At 34.2% G+C, this 16,676-nt stretch overlaps 1 protein-coding gene across 2 annotated transcripts in view; it reads left to right on the forward strand.

Moving 5' to 3' along the window:
- Nucleotides 1-16,676, forward strand: part of PDE11A (phosphodiesterase 11A) — a 312,968-nt gene that overhangs the window by 24,308 nt on the left and 271,984 nt on the right. For both annotated transcript variants that reach the window (XM_016152597.2, XM_016152596.2), the window contains exon 2: nucleotides 15,658-15,816. In XM_016152597.2, the coding sequence (XP_016008083.2) occupies nucleotides 15,658-15,816 (159 nt within the window). The remainder of the gene's footprint in view (nucleotides 1-15,657; nucleotides 15,817-16,676) is intronic.

Genomic DNA, 16,676 nt, shown 5'->3' on the forward strand with positions numbered 1-16,676 from the left:
GACCTAGTGTCATTTATTGAGTAGTTCATTTTTTCTCATGATCTGTTATGTCTGTTTTGTCATAAATCTATTTTCATATAAGCATGGGTTTATTACTAGGCTATCTGTCTTTCCTTTGGTGTATTAGTCTATGCCTGCATCCATATCACACTGCCTTGATTTCTAGTGCTTGTAGTAAGTCTTAATATCTAATAGAAGTATCTCCCAATCCCACCTCACACCTTGTTCTTCTTCAGGAAGAGTCTTTTGTTAGCCCTTAATTCTTTCACATAAATTTTGTAATCAGCTTGTTGAATTTTACATGCACATACATACTGTGATAGCATTTCTGTTGGAAATGCAGTGAAGTTATAGATCCATTTGGAGAGAATTATGATCTGCTTTATGGTAGTCTTCCTATACAATAATATGATAGATCTTCCTATTTAGTCGAATTTAATGTCTTTCAATAAAGATTTTTGTTTTCTCTTTAAGAGGCTTAAATATTATCCTAGGTATTTAAAAATGTTTATTGCTGATTTAAATTGCATCTTTTAAAAATTTACATTTTTAGCTAATTGTGTGGGTGTCTATAAATGCAATTTACTTTTGTGTATTGATTTTGAATCCAACATCCCTTTTATTAATTTTAATTTCACTTTTAAAAATCTTTTTCCCACGTGACTTAGATACCTAAAAGTAAATTTTAAGAGAAGGGAAATTAGTATTTACTAAGTTCTTACTATGTGCCAAAGAGTCGACATAAGTTGTTTTACTTAATCCTCACAATTATTTTATTGCTTATTTTCCTCAACAAACATTTGTTAAATAATCTCTATGTGTTAAGCTTTATTTTGGTGTGTGTGTGTGTGTCTGTGTGTGTGTGTGTGTGTGTGTAAGCAATTATATCACCTGCAAATAATGAAAGTTCTTGTTTCTTTCCAATCCATTTTATTTTCTTGCTTTACTGTGTGAAGACGTCCAATACAATATAGAATGAGGATGATGAAAACCGGCAAACATTTTGAACCTGATCTTAGAGAGGATGTTTTCAAAGTTTCATTGTTAAGTATGAGATTGCTGTGGGTTTTTTAAAGTGCCCTTTATTGGATTAAGAGGCTGCTTTCTAAAGTTTGCTAAGGAGGTTGTTCCTGTTATTTTTAAAATCACAGATGGATATAGAATTTTATCCAATTTTTTTCTGTCTATTAAGATATGATTTTTTTCACTTTAATTTCACTTTAAACTGTTGATGTGGTGAATTATTTTAATTGATCTCATGATAAGCCAATCTGAAACACCAACTTGGTCATAATAAGTAATCCTTTATATACATTGTCTGATTTGTTTTATAAAAATGTTTATTTTTAGAGTTTTTGCATCTGTATTCATTCATAAGTGAAATCGGCCTATATTTTTCTTGTAATACTCTTGTCTGGTTTTGAAAGCAGAGTTATATGACAAATGAATTTTTTCCCATTGTGTGGAATAGTTTGTGTAAGATTAGAATTGCCCAATGCTCTAATATTTGATAGAATTTCCTAGAAACCTACCTGGATATGTGTGTGTGTGTGTGTGTGTGTGTGTGTGTGTGTGTGTGTGTGTGTGTAACAGGACTATTATAAGCTACTGGTTCAAATTATTAAAAGCTTATAGGACTTTTCATATTCTCCATTTTTTTAAAAAAAGTCAGTTTTCATTAACCTGTATCTATCTGTTTATTTCATCTAAGTTTTCGAATTTACAGGCATAAGGTTATTCATAACATCTTCTTATCTGTTTAATCTTTGTAGCAGCTATAGTTTTGCACCCTTTTTATCTTGATTTAAAAAATTTTAATGTCACTCTCTTCTTCCCCTTGATTATTCTTTCTACAGATTTGTATTTTTTGTTACTTTTTGACCTTTATTTATACTCTTTCTTATATGTTTATTTTCTTTCTTAATAACTTCTGCTTGTAGTTTCATTATTTTCTCTCATCTTAGTTTATTTTGCTGTTCTTTTTTCTAATTATTTATGGTTGGATAATCACTTTATTAAGTTGAGCTTTTCTTTTTTTTTCTAATGTAAGCATTTAAAGCTAGACCTTTGAGAACTTCTTTAACTGTGTCCTAAAGTTTTGGTGCATAACATTTATATAATCAACCTGGTATTTTTTTAAATTTCCATTTTGAGTTTTATTGATTGATAGGTTGTTTAGAAATATATTTTAATTTTCAAATATTTGTTTCTCTAGTTATATTTTTTATTGTTTCCAACTGAGGTGCATTGATGTTAAATGATATGTTTCTCATGATTCCAGTTATTTGACATGGTGAATTCAAATTGGCTGGCTTGATGACCTAGCTTTTAGTCAATTTTCATAAATGTTCAATGTCAACTTGACCAATAATATGAAGTGTCCTGTTGTTGGGTGTAGTGTGTAGACATATGTATCAGATGTATTTGTATATGAGCATGTCGATGGGTTGATTATGGTGGGAGAGAAAATAGTAATGCCTATAAGATAATTTTTCTTATTAAGGCAGAGGGACTGGAACACTATGAAGTTTTATAGTTGAGTTTCTATACATAATGGAATTCTGTTATTATCTATCTAAAGGAGCATGTGGGAGTCTTATATATTTGAGCAGCCCATGGTTTGTTGTGGTTTCTCCGTCTGTTGTTTCGTCCAGTGCAAATCCGAAACTGTGGAAGAACTGTAAGTGGTTAAATTGATTGCTCTGAAGTGAATTGAAATTTATACAATGGTTCTTGACTGCTAGCTGATACATCCAATTTTTCTAACCCAGTAGAACCCAGGCCTTAAAAATATGATAAATGAGGTAATTGGCTGGCTCTGCCAAGTGCTTTATCTGGTTCATAAAAAGTCCACTGTAGCATTCTACCAGCTGGCTAAGGAAATATCTGGAATAAGACAGCAGGCAGGAGATCAGTTCCAGGTGGTCTGACTAGTCAGTCCTATCCAAGGTAAAATAATTTAGACAAGACTGCCAAGATTCAGTTCTCTTGTGTGTCTGTCTAGAAGGCTCCTACTTACAAGTATTTCATCAAAAGCATTTTGGTGCTTTCTCTGTGGTAAGACACCTGGTGCTGACTCCACATCTATATCTATCCAGACTATTTACTAGTAGTTCCTGCAGATGGAAACAATCCTCTGAAAAACCAAACCACATGTTAACATCTTCAGTTGGATATGTCATTCATCCTTTCAAATTGGAGGGCTGGAGATTCATGCCCCTGATGTTTTGTGGAGCATGTGGCCATGTAACTTCTGGATAGAGTCCAAGTACTCTCAGCACTGCTGCTTATTTGTAGCTAACCTTGAGTGAGCACCAGTACAATGGGGAGCCTCACCTAGGGACAGGAAAGAAAGGCGTCAGCGACATGGTAGCTTATGGTGGGGAAGGGAATATATATGGAACCAAATACCCCCAGAGAGGCACCTGGAAGGTCAGTGGGAAGTAGTGATATGCTGGTTTCAAGTCCTCTTCCCTGTGGACAGTGCCTGATCTTTCTTAATCTGGGCTTTCAATGGTTGATGACACCCTTATGGCTGGAAGACATTATTATTGTCTTCCCAACTTACATCTACTACTTTAATAGTTTGTTGAGAATTTTGTTTTGGAAGCCAATATCAGGCTACTAGTTTTTGGTTGCTAGTATTTATTCTTTTGGAAAATCATAACGCTTTCTAACAATAAATATGCTATGCCACATAAGATGTGATATTTAGCAATTAAATGTGGACAAGGTCAGAGTCAGAGAGTTGAAAGATTTATCCATTTCACAGATCAGAACATTGCCCGATTGTCGTATCTTGGCTGTCTTTTTCTTTTTTCTTCTCTGTGATTTTCAGAAAATATCAAATTTCTTTAGCATTCTCTGTAGCAGTTCAATTGGACTTGATTTTTATGGTTAAAAGTTTTATAGTCAGGACGACTATACTCTTTAAAAAAAAAATAACAGGGTCATTTAGACTACTGCTATATCTTGTTAAAAATATAGAGTGCTATCCTGTCTCTTTTTCACATATTTATATTACTTATGAAGATTGACTCACCTTCATCTTGACAGTTGTCATTTTATAAATCTTGCCTTTCTATTCTGTTGGAAATCCAATAATATAACGACTTCTTTTTAGAGGGTACTTATGAAATTATAGTTCTGTTCTTGATATGTAATTTCATCACCTCGAGGTAATTAACAATGCTTTTTAAACATTTTTCTTCATGTCATTTTCTCATATATAATAAAATCACTTATAAAATGTATGATAATAATCTATAACACTTTTTTAGTGGTAATGTGACTACACCATACTATAATCAATTTTCTGTTGAATATTTAAGTATTTTTCAATTTTTCCTTACAAATTCTTAGAAATAAAATTACTGTCTTGACAAGTATGAAAATGTTAAAGGTTTGTGTTACTTATTGCCAAATTGTTTTCCATATATATTGCGCTAATTTGTTTTCTCACCAGCAATGTATAAAAGTAGACTTTTCACAGAAACTTTCAGTAATGCTAGGTATCGTGACATCTTAAATTTTTAATCTTCGCCAGCTTTATAGAAAAAATTGTACCTGTTCCAATTTGAGTTTTTACATATTTTTTCCTACCCAAATATTTTTTTTGTTAATTTCTTATTCTAATTAATTGCACATTTTTTCTCATTGATTTGTAAGAATTCTGTATGTTAAGAATTTAACACCTTATTAGCCATATGTGTTTCAAGTATTTTTCAATTTTATTTTACTTTTAATTGTGTTTATATTTTTGAGGTACTGAAATTTAAAATTTTTATTAGTCAAATCTATCAGTCTTTTCCTTGATGCTTATTTCCTTTGGTCTTATATGTTGAAGGACTTTCTCCTCGTGGGATCAGAAATGTTTAGTTATATTTCTTTCATTCTTTTATTATTTCATTTTTGACATTTAACTTTTTAAATAACAATATACGAACATTTCAATATAATTTTCAAGAAAAGTAAATGATTTATTTTGTTGTTTATAATGTCATTATTCATTCTTCTGCTGAAAACTTTTGACCATATACTTCAAATAAAAATCTTAACTGAAATAGAAAAAATGAAAGAAATGGAATTAATCTTACATTTATTGGCTGTTTTGGGTAAAGCTGTGGTGGAAAATAAGACCAGCATTTAAACATAAGGCCATTGACTTTTCTGAGGGCAAATTTAGGATTCATTTCATAATATGTGGGATATATGCACTCATAATATTGACTATTATAATTAACATTCAAACTTTTTTCCTCCTATTATTTCATGTTAAAATAATGAATGTGGTTGGCAGGGTTTGAGTAAATTTTCTTTTCTACTTTTGCAATTCATCATATTTAACTCCTTATTCTACTTGAAATTAATTTTGATGTATGATGTGATATAATCTTATTTTTCCCTAATATGTAACTTATTGAATGACCCATAATTTCTAACTGATTGAAATGCTACTCTTATGATTAGCTAGACACATTTCATTACACACATATATACATGCATGTATATACATATATATGTGGCTTTCTATTCTCTTTCATCAATTTTTCCATTTTTAGAATAATATCTTACTGTTTTAATTATTGTAGCTTTGAGTTTCATTTAAATATCAGGTAACCACTGTGTTTTTATCATCACATTCTCAAAAGGAAAAATGATTTAAAATATTTCTAAGAACACATTTTATTTTAAAATGTATTTTCAAATGTTTTAGAACTTTTTAAAGAAGACATTAAAATTACTTTTTAACAGTAAACTTTTGTCAAACAGAAACAGTAACTTCCTCATATAACAATAAAACCTAAATAAAATATGTAATTAAAATATATACACTATGAAACTAGAAATTATTTTTTTTTAGATATTTGCCATAATGTGAGAAAGGTCGGGACCTGATTGATAAAGTTACTTACAAATCATATACATTTTGGGACCACTTTTCAGTTTGTCTCAATTGTACATCACTGTCTTGACCTTGGCTTTCTCTGTATTCCCTGGTTCCTGACTGACACCTGAACCGCAACAACATGCTGACCATCCCTTGCCCATATTCACCTTACTGTATCTACCCAAAACCTAGCCTCACCAATTCACTGCAGTTCTTAGATGGCTCGACTGTGATGGAAGAAAAGCGTCTCTGGCTACCTGCTTCTGCCCATAGACCTCTCTTCGTGTACTGGCCTTTTCTCGTATATTTTAATTACACACAATAAAGCTTATAGAGCATGGAGTTGAGTTGCATTTTAACTCCACTTACAATATAGCTGTAATAGATATCTGTGCTATCTATTAAAGAAGTTTAAGAATTTATCGTTTTCTTTCGTCCTCACCTGCAACTTTGGTTTAAACTCCTGCTGTTTGTTGTTCGTCCGTCTTTCTGTGCCTTTTTCCTTTGTAATGTATTTGTATTTATCATAAGAAAGTTAAAAAATTATAGTCATGTTGCCAACAATAAGACAGGACCAAAGAAAAATGCCAACTAACAAAGCAAGAATAAAGAAATGAGATCAGCAAGCCAAGTTTACTTTAGCAACAAAACTAAAGGATAGATCATCACCCAAAAAACTTGGTAATAACAATGGCTATTTTGAAACCTCATATTAAATTCTTTTATGGCGTCAACCACTAATTAAGTTTGGAAAACTTAAATGCATGTGTACTCATTAAACAGTTACCAAATAGAGCTGACCCATACATATTAACAAACTGCTCTACTGCCTGCCACCCTTCCTCAGGCCAGTAAAAGAGCAAAAGTTTCAAAAGCATACCTTTTATTGAGGACTGTTTTGTACTATTCAAAGCTCTGCAATTATTTTGTGAAAGAATTTAAAGAGACAAGATTTTTGTTTAATGTAGAGCAATGACATTTTGTGACTACATAGTAAGAACAACAATGATAATTTTGCATTTTTTTCTCAGCAAGTATTAAAGTAGGAGGCCCAAAGCTTTAGCCATATGCCATGTCTTTGTTTTTATGTAATATAATCTCAAGCCTTCCATCAATTTAGAACAATTAGTTATCCTTCGTGTGGAGGAAAAGCAGGCTAGTACATTTGAAATCATTAAAGACTAATCCAAAAATTTAAGAGCCTAGCCTTCCAAGCATTTTCTGGAAAATAAGGGATGTTTGTGATAAATCATAAATGTAAGGAGATGCTTTCATGAATTGGAACTAAATGAGTGTTACTAATTGATATACCAATAAAAACAATTTTCTTTTAAGCTTCAGACAGTTTGGCAATCTATCAGTTCAAGCTTCAGTGGCATATTAACTTTATATTTTATATTTCCATTAGCTTCTCAACATTGCAACTCCATAAAGCATTTGGAAGAGGATGTAGATGAAATGTGGGACTGAACTTGGTCTCCAAATCTTTCTTTGCAGAGGTGGGCTAGTAGTGAAGGTATACAGGCCCAGTACATTAGGCCTTTGGGGTAAGTGGATGGAAAACAAAACAAAACAAAACAAAACAAAACAACAAACTTGTCATGAAGCTCTAAAGCAGTGGTTTACAATCTGTTCCTTTCAAACCCCTGTAGGCCTTGGATTTTCCTACACAGCCCCTCCTTCTACCGATTATGATTTAATCCATCAGGGTGGAGCTAGTGTATCAGTAGTTACCTAAAGCTCATCAGTGATCCAGTGTTAGGAAGGGTTGTCAACCACTGTTTATGCCTATGAATACCTAGCAGTGACTGTGGATGGAAGAAATACCATCTATACACAGATATTTTGTATCATCTTTCCTCAGTAACTTATAAACACAATAACTCAAATATTGCAATGACATGGATGGACCTAGAGGTTATTATCCTGAGTGAAATAAGTCAGACAGAGAAAGATAAATACCATCTGACTTAACTTACATGCAGAATCTAAGGAACAAAAAGAACAAACTAATCAAAAACGGACAACTATAGCGGACAATTTGGGGACGGACAGAGGGGAGGGTATTGGGGGGCTGGGAGAATGGGGTGAAGGGTTAAAGAAGTACAAATTAGTAGTTGATAGTTGGTCACGGGGATCGGGAGCACGGCATAGGGAATGCAGTTAGCATTAATATGATGGCTAGGTGGAGGGCCAAGAGAGGGAGGGAGCGATTGAGGGGATCGTTATGAACAATGTAGATGTTTAACCAATGTACTGTATACTTGAAACTAATTTAAATAAATTAATTAAAAAATTATTAAACATTTTGCACATTAATAGGGGCTTTCTGCATTTAGATGTTTCCTCATCCTTATGTTCTAAAAACATAATTACCATCAGGCGGATGTTCTCAGGCTTGAAAAGTTTAATCATCTCAGTTATGAAGGACCGAAGTAAAATTGAGATTGTGGTTAAAACAATCAGTCATAGGTTAAATGGTGCTCAAGACTAATTCTTGGCTTAATCATAAGCATTGGAAAATCTTTACTATAAAATGTTAGGGAGAGAAGCCTTAAATACAGAGGGGATAAAAGAGATCTTATGTGACCCATCCTTGCTAAGTATGAGACCTGGGGAGACCTTAGGGAGCCTTGAATGACTTCTCTGAGAAAGTGAAAAGAAGAAAGGACTGATTCCCTTTCACTTGGAGTCTTCTTATGTGCTTCTAAAATATGTCTTTTGGGTGCTGCCTGGGATTGTTGAGTGTACTGAACATAGCTTTTTTCTCAAGGATCGGAATGCAGTTCTTTCTACAGTTTGTTCTTTTTACAGCCTTAATGGACCTTGCGGATGGGACGCATTTTTCGGGGTGTGCTCTGTGGTATCACATTTATCTCAGGAACTTGCAGAATAAGCCGCAAGTGCAAGATCCTGGGTTAGAAATGCATGCAATTACTATTCTCTATGTAGCAGGCACAGTTCGATTGCTAAAGAGTAAAACTTGCTTTTGGCCTTATGACTTTATTTTTTTAAATATTAAACATCATAGCCGGTGTCACGTGCAAAAAACAGGTCTGCACAAAAGGTGCTGAGAAGATCGCTGCACTTCTCAAGAGCAGTTACACTTAAAATAACTGAGATAGGAAAATATTATGACATAAAAACGCTCGAAGCAAGAGGACTCTACCACAATCATAAGAAACTCATTCCAGATTTTAACAACCTTATTAAAGAAGCCTTTACTTTAATTTATTAGAAATCTCTCCTGTTGTAGATCATTTCTTGTTCTTTTGTCCTAAGGGGGACGAATAAAAATTGGACACCATTCTCCATGTGCTATTTCATTATAAACCTAGAGGCATTTGTTAGTTTCCTATTCAAGTTCTTCATTTTCAGCAATAAATAGGCTCGGTGTTGATACTTTCTTCCTGGCCCTCTTTCTTCCTTACCTGGCCTATGAAGCTTTGCTGGTGAGTATGGTAAACTCCTGAACACCTCAGATTAAAGGTTATTGAGCAGAGTCCCTCATCCTTACCTAAACAGTCTGTAATTTCCGTTCCAAGTCCTTTTCCTGAAATTAAAAAATTTATATAACATTAATTTATATATCTCAAACCACTTTAGCAGCAGTACCACCATGTGAATGGCCCATAGTCAACTAAACCTCCAAAAGTCCCCAACAGAGCTTATATTCTCCAGTCAGAATCTGTTCCTCCCTGTGTTCCTCACTTAGTGATCACTCCACCACTCACCCAGGTACCTCCACCAGATATATGGGTCATTTTTTATTTCTCTAACATTAAAAAAACCTTTCATCAAATTAATCAGTCCTATTGATTCTGCCTCCTAAATATCTTTTATCTCATTTTCCGATACCCTGACCACCATTAACCACTACTTTAGTTCAGAGATGGTTTTTCTCTCACTTGGATCTTTTGCTTCCAAAGTCAGAGTGGTTTTTCTCAAATGGGGAATTGGTCTTATCACTCCCACTCACCTTCTTAAAACCCTCCAGTGACCCCTCTTCCTCTATGATAAATTTACAATTCTAAACCTGGTCATTAGGCCCCCTTTCGTCTGCCGTCAGCTGATTGTTCCTGTCGCATCTCTGACTCTTCCCTTGAGAACCATCTTTATCTTCTTTGGTTCCTCAAATTCACCAGCTTTCTATTGCCAGTTTTGAATACTCTTCCCTCTTCTCAGGACACCTATTCTTTGGATGTCAGGCTTAAACATTTCACTTTCTTTCGGAGGTTTTTTCCTGACCTGAGACTAGATGTGGCCCCCAGTTGTGTGTTCCACAATGCCTTGAGTTTCCCTACTATTAACCCCATTTGTGGTGAAATCTTGGCTAGTGAAATCTATTTTTTGCTATCTTTCATTTTAAAACTTTCATTCCCTCTTCATCTAATTATTTCCCTATTTCTTTTTATCTCCTACACTTATTTTATACCTCTATTTTGGACTCAGCTTTTTTCATTTTTTTAAAATTGGAAAATTAATCTAGAGATAAATACACATTAGGAAAGTATGCAGTTATATCAGCTCTTCAGACCTCCCCTTAGATGGATTATATCACGTTTTGAGTTAATTTGTGAGAATTATCCCATAAGTAGTGGAATAAAGACATGGACAAAGAGTTTTTTAGAATGCATTTTTAAAAAAAAACCACTAAGACTTAATGAAATAAATCTCAGTTTTGTTTTTTGAAGTTGAATGTTTTATTATTAAACTGTTTTCCTGCAAGGCTGTTGATTCACTCTATAAAAATAGCACCAGCAAATGCAGTATAATACAAAATGAAGACAGTATTGTTCATCATCTGATACTATAACAACAAACAACAACTTTTTTCTACTGCCAGTTATTTCCAAATGGAAAGATCATTAAATATTTTGACCCAAATCCAGAGATGGATGTAAGCAAGTTACAGTATTATATGAGACTTAAGATAACAAGGTTATCCTTGACTTACATAATTTTTTATAACTAGATTTTGCCACAAATAATTTCAGGAATTTGAATATTATAACTTTAGCCTAGCCTCTTGGGTATTGTGAAAAAGATGCATATTTGTGTTTATCTGCAGTCATTAGAAAGTTAAGGGGTATTCTTCCAGTAGCATTGTTGTGGTTTCTTTTTCCATTGGTATTGCTAGAAGTCGCGATTTTAAATCTTGTGTTTGCCAGTAATTTAAGACAACTAGACTATATTAAGCTATTTCATACTACTTTATTTAGGGGAGTTCCATTTTCAATCTTGAGTAGATTTTATGTATTTCTCATATGCTTCTTCAGTAATTACTTCATCTAGTTCCGAAGGGTTACTCAGTGTCATTTTGATGAGCCAACCATCTTCATAACAAGATTTGTTGGCAATCCTTGGATTTTCTGCAAGGGCTTCATTCGTTTCAGTTACTTCTCTTGATAGAGGAGAATAGAGTTTACTAGCAGCTTTTACATTTTCCAAAGCACCAAACATCTTGTTTGACAATTTTGTCCCAACTTCAGGCAAACTACAGTAAACATCTCCCAGAATTTCTATGCAGAATTGTTGATTCCCACTTTTCTGTTGTTATCCATTCATGTTTCTCTGTGAATTTACATACCGAGAGCAGATTGGGGCCAGTGCACAGCGTCTGGTCAGCGCCCACCCTCAGGCCCCAGAGCTGTGGTGGGCAGGGTGCGTTGGGCCCCGAGCCAGCGTGCAGGCTACAAGTCTCAGTCCTCTTCTCCTCAGTTTTTAAACTGGAAGATTAACACTTACCATGTGTATCAACAAAAATATTTTTCTCCTCGAGTTCCAAGTTTATCAGGTGACTGTAGAGAGTTGGAGAGATGGTGTTAGGGTTTATAACATTTTTGTTCCCTCTGGTCATGGTGAATTGTTCAGTTCTCATGTGGCTTTGGATATTTTGGTAAAGAATACCCCACAGTCTTGGTGGTGGTTCTACTCAGAATTGGTGCAGACCATCACAAGGTAAGAGCAGAAAGGCCATGTGAACTCCAGAGTGGGTTTTCAGGTCCAGCCCACGTGGTTCACACCACTGATATGCAGCCACCAGAGTTTGTGCCACTCTCCTTGCTTCTTCCCAACGTAAGCCTTAACCTATCAATAAATTTTATTGATCTCACTAGTGACTAAGCTCTTTACAAAAATTGTTCACATATGAGAATCACCTATGAGCATTTTAAAAATACCAATGCCTAATATTAATTGAGCCAATCTGGAACGGAGTGGAGTCCAAGCACTGGTATTTTCAAGACCTTCTTAGTTAATTCTCACTTGTAGCTAGAGTGGCATACCATTGATTTCAGTCACAAGATGCACTCTACCTTGTCTAATAAACTAATTTATCAACTTTCTTGACTTTTTTTATGTAGACTTTCACCTTCATCTCCATCTCCCCATTCCAGTAAATGGCACTTCCATCTATACAGCATCTCAAATTAAAATCTGAGATTCATTCTTCTTTCTCTAGTCCCCTATCCCCAACCAGTCATCCATCAGGAAGTACTGTAGACCCAACTTCCAACATATTTGTCCATTTATCTCCATTACCCAAACCATCCTCTCATTTAACTTGGATCACCGAAATATCCTAACTGGATTTCCCTATTCCAATCCTGTATCATCTTTCGTGCAGTTATCAATTTAAAGAAAATGGTCGTAAAACTTTTATTATTAAATATTTGAAACACTTAGATAAGAACAGGCCATCAGTGTTTATAAAATCTTAACATTGTACTATATTTGTTTCACAGAGTTTTTTTTAGAGAAGGAAAACTTTGTTGTTAGAGTCCAAGCCTCCTGTCTACCTCTCTCTGATACCATTTCTCTCTTCTTCCCCAGAGGTAACCACTCATAAAAATTTAGAGCTTATTATTCCCATGAATGTTTTATACTTTTGCTACATATTTGAATCCATATATAATACTTAACATTGTCTTTAAATATTGGTGGTATTATATAGAGGGTATCAGATTGAAGCTTGTTTGTTTTACTTAACATGTTTTTGATACTTGTTTGCATTAATACAAGTAGCTTTAGTTTATTCATTTAAATTGTGTAGTATGCTCTCAAAATGAAATCATGATTTATTTTTTCTACTGACCAACATTCAAATGGTTTTCAATTTTTTCTTTTCTTGACTGATGTTGTAGTCAACATTTCTGTATCTCTTTTCTGTACACTTGAAAAAGGGTCTCTAAATATATGCTAAGGAGTTAAATGTAGTGCCTTAGGGCCTTTTCAGCTTTTTTTTTTTTTTTTTTGCATTTTGTATAATTACAGTACAATCTTAAAGAAAAAAACCTATTATTAAAGAAATATTACAGAGCACCTACAGTATATGCCTGTATGAAGCAGTAAACAAGAAAAACAAAACCTCTGCTGTCTGAAATCTTATATACTGGTTGAGAGAGAACAAGTTAACTAAGGTGATTTCAGAGAATGTGAAGAGCTAGGTAATGAATCATGCAGCTAAACTTCAAGATCTCCAATGATTTTTTCATTGCATTTAGGGTTAATATAACCCTTTTCTGGGCCTGTAAGACTTGGCGCCGTCTGGCCCATGCCTCCCCTTCCTGTTCTCCCTTTAACTCCCTACGCTCTCGCCACACCGACCTTTGAGGTTTTGGAGCTTACCAAGCTTTTACCTGCTTCAGGGACCTTCGTGTGCATTGTTCCAGCTTCCTGGAAAGTTCTTTCTATTAGTCTTTGGCCAGTTCTAACTCATGATTCGAGTCACAGATTATTTGTCCTGTTTCCAGAGAGACCTTCCTTGATTCCCATAAAAATAGGTCCCTCCCATTAAGTCTCTCTCATGGCACCTGTTCTTTTCCTCAGTGTGACCACAATGTATGATTATACATTTATATGTCGTCTGCCTCACCTACTAGATTTCAAGTTCCATGATAGCAGGAATGAATCCTCTTTTGCTTTCTACTGTATCCTAGCCTATATAGCCTGACATATAATGGTTCCTCAGTGGATTTTTTAAAAAATGAATACAAATTAGTGTTTTTCTAAAAGTTTGGTTTCAGGCTCATTTTGAACAAGAGATTTGGTTTTGTTTGGGTTTTGATTTCCCTCATTCCATCAGGGCTCTCTCTTTCTTGACTAAGGGTGTAGGGTAGCCTCTGTAGATCTCTAGACAAGCAGGCTTTATTATAGACTTTAAGGGCTCCTGGCCTTGTGAAATTGAGGATACAGCAAACCTTGTCAGGACAGCAGTGTTTGGTCTTGACGCTTGTCCATAGCCTCCGTAGGCCCAAAGTCAGATAAAATTGACAGGTCTAGATGGTGGTTGACAGTAGTGCTTTGTTTTTGTTTTTTAAGTCTCTTTTAACAAGGGGATGTCTAGAGCATTGGGAAAAGCCTCACTTTAGCCTCTGGCTTGAAGCAGTGAACCTGAATTCATTTTATCACCTTCCTTGGAATATTTTTAGTCCTTGTTACCCTTTCAGGAGCCAGTCTTTCCTCAGCCTAACTCTTCCCTCCCTCCCTCCCTCCCTTCCTCCCTTCCTTCCTTCCTTTCTTCCTTCCTTCCTTCCCTCCCTTATAATTTGAAAGTAAGTTGAAGATATGACATTTCATCTCAAAATACCCTAGCATGTAGGTCCTAAGAATAAGAACATTCTCTTACATAATTGCAATACCATTATCATAGTCAAGAAAGTTTATGTTGATACATTGATATTACCTAACATAATGTCCATGTTCAACTTTCTCTAATTGTCCCTCCCAAAATTTCATAACAATTTCCAGTGAAGGATCACATTTTATTTAGAATTTAAGTCTCTTAAGTCTTCTTTAAACCAGCATAGCTCCCATGGCTTCATTTTATTTTTATTAAATTTTTTTGGTTTGGTATTGACATTTTTGAAGAGTCTGGGTCAGGCTTCTGATAGAATGACCAATAATCTGTATTTTTCTTAATTTTCTTGGTGACATGTCCTCATTGCAGCATGTCAGGAGATACATGATCTTATTTTGTCTCATTAATGATGATGTAAGTTTGATTATTTGTTTAAGGTGATGTCCACCAAATCTCTTTATAATAAATACAGCTTTTCTCTTTGAATTTAATAAGGAATCTTTGGGGTGTCACTTTGAGACTACGAATGTCCTGTTTAACAACAACTTTTCACCCACTCAGTGGTATTAGCGTCTTTTAATGATCCTTGCTTGTAACTATTATATATCGGTAGTTCCAAAATAGAAATTACATAATTTTATCATTCTTTCTACATTCTATAGCTGACATTCTATAAAGAAGCCTTTTTTTATATCTTCCCTCCCCACTATACTTTTTTTTTGAGCATTTTAAAAGTATCACCATGGGCTCATAATTTCTTTTTTTTTTTTTATAAGAGTATTTGATCAGAAGTAAAGAAGTGCTTTTCCATATTTTTTCATAGTGCTTAATAATATATTATATATTTAATATGATACTTCACAGCCAGTTGTTTATATAAAATAACATATTTCAATAAATAGCATAGTGTGGAGTGCCATTAAAAATAGTTGCCCTGACCCCAATTTGATATATTGTAATCAGGTTTAAAGTTTCTCTTTTTATTTACTATGGCCGACAATTGTGGTAGTGATTTATCTGCATTTGTATTTCTTTGGTGAAGTCAACATGAAATCAAATCTGTTATTTTCATTAAAAATCTATGGGATAAAGTTCCCAGTGATAAAGTATCAAACACAGAAGTACACTTCTCTGTCCTTCTCCCTGACAATGAACATGAAGTAAATGCCCTCTGTCTTATTTTTAGGATCGAAGATTCAATGATGAAATTGACAAGCTAACTGGATACAAGACAAAATCACTGTTGTGCATGCCCATCCGAAGCAGTGATGGTGAGATTATTGGTGTGGCCCAAGCGATAAATAAGATTCCTGAGGGTGCTCCATTTACCGAAGATGATGAAAAAGTAAGATTTCATGCCTTTTGTGACTTACACTCTCCTTCTTGATCATTGATTGCTCTTCTTGAAAAAGACAGAAATTATGTGAATAGCTGTTGGATTAGGCCATTCATGAATCAAAGAGCTTTTTTCTCATGTCATACAAAATGTGATGAGAGTTTTTGATAGTACATAGAATGTGGTATAATTGAAATAGTTATTTTATCTTTTTCTTAGATTGCTTTTCATTACAAGCCTCAATAGTATTCTTATTCTTCCCTGGTCTTTATCCTCCTTATAAGTAAGCTTTTTAATCGAAGATCACACCACCACCGTTCTTGGCCCAAGGGAAAATAGGGAGATAGGAAGATTACTGTATTTAGGAAACTCAGCACCTCCTCTCGTATTTTCCTAACTACTACAAATAATTGTTTTCTCAGTTCTTACATAAAAATCTCAATAAAATGAATGTTACTTAATTGTTATTCTAAATTGCTAATAAAAGCAGTTGACTTTGGTAGAAGTGATATAATTTTTACTCTGAAATTTTAAGTCCTTTCACTAGTAGTTTATTCATCAGCTCATATTACAAGAGAAACTCTTCAAAAAGCAGAAAGTATGGCTTTGAAGCCTTTACCTTCAAAGTTAATAGAATCTGGTGGAATATTTATAAGATTTGTGGTAAAAGCAAATTTCAAGTTAGTTTGTTTAAATTTGATGACTGCCATAATCCTATTTGATTAAAAAAAAACATTTTATATTAGCCTTCTGGATGTGAGTTTGCTATTTGCCAGTGCTAATTACTAATCTGATGCATTAAATTAATGCAAGTGTCTGGTACAGAAGGTCAATGTAAATTCGATTATAAGGAAACAAGATTTTTAAGT

Source organism: Rousettus aegyptiacus, unplaced genomic scaffold (assembly GCF_014176215.1).
Source record: "Rousettus aegyptiacus isolate mRouAeg1 unplaced genomic scaffold, mRouAeg1.p scaffold_m13_p_2, whole genome shotgun sequence".
NCBI lineage: Eukaryota > Metazoa > Chordata > Mammalia > Chiroptera > Pteropodidae > Rousettus > Rousettus aegyptiacus.